The 6,405-nt window shown below is 39.3% G+C and overlaps 1 protein-coding gene across 1 annotated transcript; it reads right to left on the bottom strand.

The window, feature by feature from the left end:
• Positions 1 to 1,094: 1,094 nt before the first annotated feature.
• On the bottom strand, positions 1,095 to 5,355 carry GPHB5 (glycoprotein hormone subunit beta 5). The gene is made up of 2 exons (XM_063293893.1): positions 5,005 to 5,355; positions 1,095 to 2,010 (listed from the first exon to the last, which is right to left on the bottom strand). The coding sequence occupies exons 1-2, from the start codon at positions 5,206 to 5,208 to the stop codon at positions 1,822 to 1,824; spliced, it is 393 nt and encodes a 130-aa protein (XP_063149963.1). The 5' UTR covers positions 5,209 to 5,355; the 3' UTR covers positions 1,095 to 1,821.
• Positions 5,356 to 6,405: the final 1,050 nt, after the last annotated feature.

Here is a 6,405-nt window from a genome sequence, read left to right as displayed (position 1 = left end):
GCAGGAATACTTAAAAAACAAATTGGAAAGTAGCTTATCCTCATTTCAAGCAAGCCAGTTACTAGAGTTAAGAGTAAGGATAATTCAGCCATAGGAGTTATCTAAACCACTTGGCCTTTAAGGATATGTTCATGTAACCCCAGCAGGTCCTGGGTTTGATAGCTGAATCCCCCAAAGTTTTGCCAAACTGAAACTCTTTCAGTTCCTGTAGAATTTAATCACATCTACCCTACTACCTCCCCTTCCATCAACAGGAGGAGTTCTAAGGACTCCTTAGACTTCATTATTACTAGCGTTGTTGTTGTTGTTACATCAGCAGTGTGCAAGGCACTTGACAGTTTAGGCATGTGCTATGGGCTGCAGTATTACATAGTTACTTCATAGCTAGACTACTGTGAGGGAAGACCTGTGAAGAATATCAAGAAGGCTCAGCAGGTGCAGACTGGTCCATGATCTCAGGAACATATTAGGTTCATGTTAAAAGACCTGCACTAGTTGACAATTGCTATCCAGCTGCAATTCAAGAACTTGATTTTAATCTTTAGATCTTTGAACAGCTTGGAGCCTGACTGTCTGAGGGACTGTACATCTTGGTGTAAATCTGTCTAGGATCAAAGATCAACAGAAGAAGCCTACTTAACAATGTCTATGCTAACAGGTCTGTTTGTTGAAAATGCAGAACAGGTTACCTCCAGCATTACTCTCAAGCTATGGAATTCACTGCCTCAATTCACCCCAATCTGAACTGAATCTGGACTGAACAAGGAAATCTGCTGGGGATGTCTCCTCACATTTGTTTTCATGTGCAAGCAGACTCATTTGCAGACCTGAAACTTAATAAATTCTGGATTTCCACTCGCAGATCTTCCTGTTCAGCAAAGGGAGGTTGTGGATTTAGAAGACAGGCTGGCACATGCAAGGACAGAGAGATAGAGCAAACATGGCTGTCTTGTGTCTCTTTTACATGTTTTTATTTATTTATTTATTTATTTATTTATCTATCAAATTTCGTCACTGCCCATCTCCCCCAAAAGAGGGACTCTGGGCAGTACCATGATATCTTGTATATCATGTATTGTATATCCACCTGTATATCAACATAGTTTGATTAGAACTCTAAGGAACAGAAGATATAAATAAGTACATGGCTGTATTCATAAGATCAAATGGCTGCATTTGCACAACATGCTAAACCGGGTTAGTTTAAATTATGGTTAGTGTTTTGTGGCTACTGATATATGAATGCTGCCTATTAGTTTAGCTTATGATTATGTGTATTCCACAAATTCCCAAAATGAATTAATTCAGTAGTCAAATTAAGAATGTTGGGCAAATCTAGCTGTTGATAAGGTAAACAGTCTATGTTTATAGGTACATGGACTGTCCATGCATCAAATGTAGTGTGTGAACACCCCTTTGGTATACCTTTAAACTGTTCTAACTGGACCTCTGAAAGTATTAAAGTGCAAATGCAATCTTGGGTCATACTTTCAAAACATACTGGGGATAATATCAGGAAGCAAACAGAGAATACAGTTTGGGGGTTATGCAAATTCTGATGCAAGAATCCCAAAGAAAATCTATGCTGTATAAAATTGGCAACAGTTGAAAAGACACTGACTATACCATTATACTGAAAGTACCATGAAAATTGCAAGGTACTCAGATGCATTCAAAGCTGATAAGGGGCAGAAAAACCTCAAAACCAGGTAGCTACATCCTACCCTGTTGTGCATCACTATGATCTATTACCATTGCCATATTGTAGTCTTCACCTGGGCGGAATCTGAGCCAGAAACTTCTCTTGATAAGTTGAAGTATTCAGATAGTCTCGCATTCTGTGGTTGTGGTGAGGCACACACTGCAGTCACAGCGGATGGCTTTTGGATATGTGAAGAAAGGATCAACGTTGGCTGCACAGTTTGGCAGGTTCACTGTAACCAGTTTGGTCTCATTGTAGGTACAGACTCGGTGGTGAGCTTCAATGTAAGGGGAATCCAGGACTGGTTTCTATTCATAAAGGAGGGAAAAACAGAAACATTAGCATTGGGCTGGATTATCTAGTCTAAATGACAGCAACTCTCCAGTGTTTCTGGCAGGAATCTTTCTTATTACTTGCTACTCATTCATTTAACTGGAGATGCCAATGACTCAACATAGAACCTTCTCCCTGAAAAGCAGGTGCTCATCCATGGTACTCACTGTCACACAAGATAAGGTGCTGGGCTGCCTTAAATGGTTTTCTTAAAGTTTCAAAGAAATTAATCTCTTGGCTGAAGTGTTATGCTTTGGAATTCCAGACTTTGAGTTTGTAACAGACATCTGGCTAACTATATCTGGGCAGCCTTTGCTGGAAGCAGAACCCTTTGTTCGATCAATCATTGCTCTTCTTATCTTCTTAAAGATAGGCAACCTAATGTTTGCCAGATGCTTCAGACTACAACTCTGATTAATTCCAGCAAGCATGACCAACATAACGGGAGAGCTAGAATTCAGTACATCTGAATACAGAGAGTATCTTAACCTTGCATTAAATCATTTTTTTCATTTAAGGTTATCACTGTTTTAACTTAGGCCAAGAGTAGCTTTTAACATAATGTTTTGCTTTTCAGCTTTTAACAACTGGATCAAGTAAAAATTCAACAGGTGAAGTTCCCAGCCTGGAGTTGTAGCAATATGATCTACAATATATCCTGACTCTGTGTGCCTCAAGCTGAGCCATCCCCAGTTGCCCTCTGGGGGCGTTGAATTATATTTCCCATAACTGAGATTTAACAAAATCCCTTTTCAATAATGTTTCTGTATATGTTTAGATACCAAGATTGAATCAATCATACATATTCTGTGCTATATTTGGTGGCTGGTGCTAATGTCTCTCTCTCTCTCTCTCTCTCTCTCCCCCTCTCCCTCTCCCTCTCCCTCTCTCACACACACACACCACTGCACTGCCAAAACAAAGTTTGGGCTTACTGCCGCCTTAAAAAAAAAGGCTAAAATTAGTCACTACTTCCTCTCTACTCAATGTGTGTGGACTTGCTTGCCTCACCTGTCACTTCTACCCAGAGCCCCCTAACCATACAATTAACACAGTTCCAAGGCAACTTAAAATTAGAAACAAGCACATTAGTAGGATACGGAATAATATGTATCACTTGTGAATCAGGGGCTCTAATTTAATCTCCAGGAAATTTTCTGTCAGTGGAGCAATAAAGGACAGTTCCCTATTAAGTGTTTAAGTCAGAAGAAGCTTTCCGAATTATGTCATTAAAGCATTACATAAATTCTTCAGAAATACTTTGCCACACAGCACCAAGGCTTAAAAAATGAAGGGCGGGCGGTGGGGTGAACCTGCCATATGAAATTTTAAGGCAATTGATTCTCATTAAGGATTGAAGCTCACTTCAGCTACCTGGATGTCTATAAGGTCATTGAATTGTGCACCAAAAGAAGCCACTAAGGGCCCCAGAAACAATGCTATAAGTCTTGCTTATATGGTGGATTAGGCATTTCTTTTCAACCATGGCTTTGCAGCACCAGCTGAATCATAGAATATCAATGAAACATGCTGGTTAAACATACCCATGGCCACATTTCTCAACCCCTGAAAACCCAGCAGAAATACTAGCTGTTGACTTGACCTTTCCTTCTTAATTGATGAAACTTGCAACCTTATATGTGTTTACCTGTGAATATAGTAGATATCACAGAATCCAATGGGACTTGGTGCTGAGCAGATACATATAGGATTGCCAAAACCTCATAACTGGAGAAGAAGCCCTATTCAGGAGTTGTGGAAACAGATTATTGCAGCATGCAATAATGCTGCAATAGAGTTGAAAAGCTGACTATTCCCATTCCTCACCTCCTTATCATGCATACGGACACTCCTTGAGACTCCTTCAGAAGAAAAGGGGCATTTGGGCTGCAAAATTATAGACTTCCAAGCAAAATTTGTAACCCACTGTGATCAGGATTCTGAATCAGGTCAATGCCTTCTTGTGTAAAGCTCTTCACAGAAAGACCTCCTGCCTTCTGACATTTATTTATTTATTTACATTTTACAATTTATATGCCACTCTAATTCAAATAAGGTTCTAAGCAGCAAACATTTGTGGAGAATGCAGAGTCTTCCAGCAGCACCCATATATTTATACAGCTTTAGGGTTAAGTATCTGTCTCACCTGTTGACTTTAGTCCTGTGTACGTACCAATATGTACATGATACAATTCCATAGAAGTGCAAAACAAACAAACAAACAAACAAATGTAATGCTGAGCACATAGGTTAGCTTCCTCAGAATTCTGGATTTCATTTAAAAAGCAAGTATGTTTCCAGTGTTTACTGTAACTGTAATGTCTACTGAAATTTAACTGGGATATCTTCTGAAGTCTCTAAAAACCAGAAAGGGAAAGTTGCATGTAGGGTTTCAGTATCCTGCCCTTCTCACATAATTAGCAGATATAACAAATTATGCAAAATAGAAAATTAAGAAGTATTTCCCTATTTGCATAACATAGTCATTATCTAGGTGCAGGATTTTATGCATTTACCTATCCTACTATAATATATACAGGGTATTTGATTATAGGGTATGTAAGAAATATATATTCGGTGAAATGAATGAACCCTCTGGACACTTCCTAATATCAGGTCAGGAAGTTATTTATTTATTTATCCATTTATTTATTTATCAGAATGGATCAGGGAACAGGTAATGGGAAATACCTCTGCCTGAAATGCTGGAGACCTGCTACACATCAGTATAGACAGTATAGAACAGACCACTGTACACTGATGGATCACAGTTCTCCAGCACTTCAAACAGGTATCTCCTGTCACCTGCTGTCTTTACATGGAGATACTGGACTTGGGATCTCCTGCACTCAACACATGTCCTCTGCCATTAAGCTGTACCCCTTCCCCTTTGAACCATGACCACTAGTACCTTGGATAAGAGAGTGAAATGTTACCCATACAATGAGCCCATGGGCCACTGGTCTCACCTCCCATGTCTCACAGCGGCCCCAGCAGGCATCTGTGGTGATGCGCAGCCCTTTGCATCCAGGCTTCTTGGCTATGAAAGTGAACTCCCGCACAGCACAGCCAATGAATGTCTGCAAGTTAGTGTTGGAAGGTTTGAGTGTAGTGATGCAGCTGGCCAAGATCAAGAGAGACAAGATGGTCTGGATCATCCTTTGGCATTTCATGCTGTAAGAGAACAGCAAAAGAAAGAGATCAGGTGAACAATTGGACTAGGATTTGTTCAATAGAGTAAAGATGCAGGTATTATGTCATAGTCTTTGAGTAAAAATTGCAGCTGCATCCTGTTGCTGATATCATAGGTAATCTGTTTGTCACAGGAGCCCATTTTATGCAATTGTGGGGATTGTGTGAATACTAAGACAGAGCTGAAAAGGGAGGATGGAAGGAAGGAAGGTTAACTATTCTTTGGAGGAAAAGTCACTAAGTCATTGTCTGTTGCAACACTTGCCCTTTGAATAGTATCCCACCAGAACAGTATCCCACCAGAGATCTGTATGGCTCCCATCTTGATGACATTCTGAAAAACACTGAAAAATGGTTATTCTGCCAGGCCCTGGGGAAGGATGGTTGGTGAGTCCCTATAAGATTTTGTTTTGTATGTATGTTTCTTCTTTTTCTGGACACATATCCTTTTGATCTTTTATTTTACTATCCTAGCTTTTTTTTAGACTGTAAAGCACCCAGAATCACTTGCAGTCAGGCATTATTTAAATCTATATCACTCAATCAATTGCCTTTCATTGCCCTCATTTACTCTTAGTGATATCACACAAGGAACCTTCTCAAACTTCCCTAGGGGTTATTTAAAGGGTGTAGAAGAGCTCATAATAAACAAAATAATAAATCAATGACACTGACTAATCAGTAATAATAAATTTTGTAATAATAAGCAGTAAGTCATATAGTCAGTAAGATTAGTCAATGTCATTGATTTATTAATTATTTTATTACACATACTTCAGCAGCAAGGTGGATGGACTGTTACAGCGGCGTGAGGGCACCCTTGGGAGTCCTGGAGGAATAGGTTAGGGATAGATCGTCATGGAAAAGGTCTATCTTTGTGGTCACTAGGAGTCCAAAATGACGATGGCACATAATCAATCTTACTGATTGATATGTGATGATATAATTCTGATATCAACCTGTTATCATCTGAAATGAAACCATCAATGGCTTAATTCCGAAAGACAGAAAGAGCAACAGCCAGGGGAAACATAACAAAAAATTATTGAGGGCCCTAGAATGAAAGCTGAATGTGATGGTGTAAAACAGGATTTCAGAAAAGAATACTTGCACCATCCAAAGCATTTCTATTTTCTTGAAATTCTTTCATCTTGAAAATTGAAACCATAAAATAGTCA

The sequence above is a fragment of the Candoia aspera genome, chromosome 1 (assembly GCF_035149785.1).
Source record: "Candoia aspera isolate rCanAsp1 chromosome 1, rCanAsp1.hap2, whole genome shotgun sequence".
Classification (NCBI taxonomy): domain Eukaryota; kingdom Metazoa; phylum Chordata; class Lepidosauria; order Squamata; family Boidae; genus Candoia; species Candoia aspera.
This window is presented reverse-complemented; position numbering and strand designations above follow the sequence as displayed.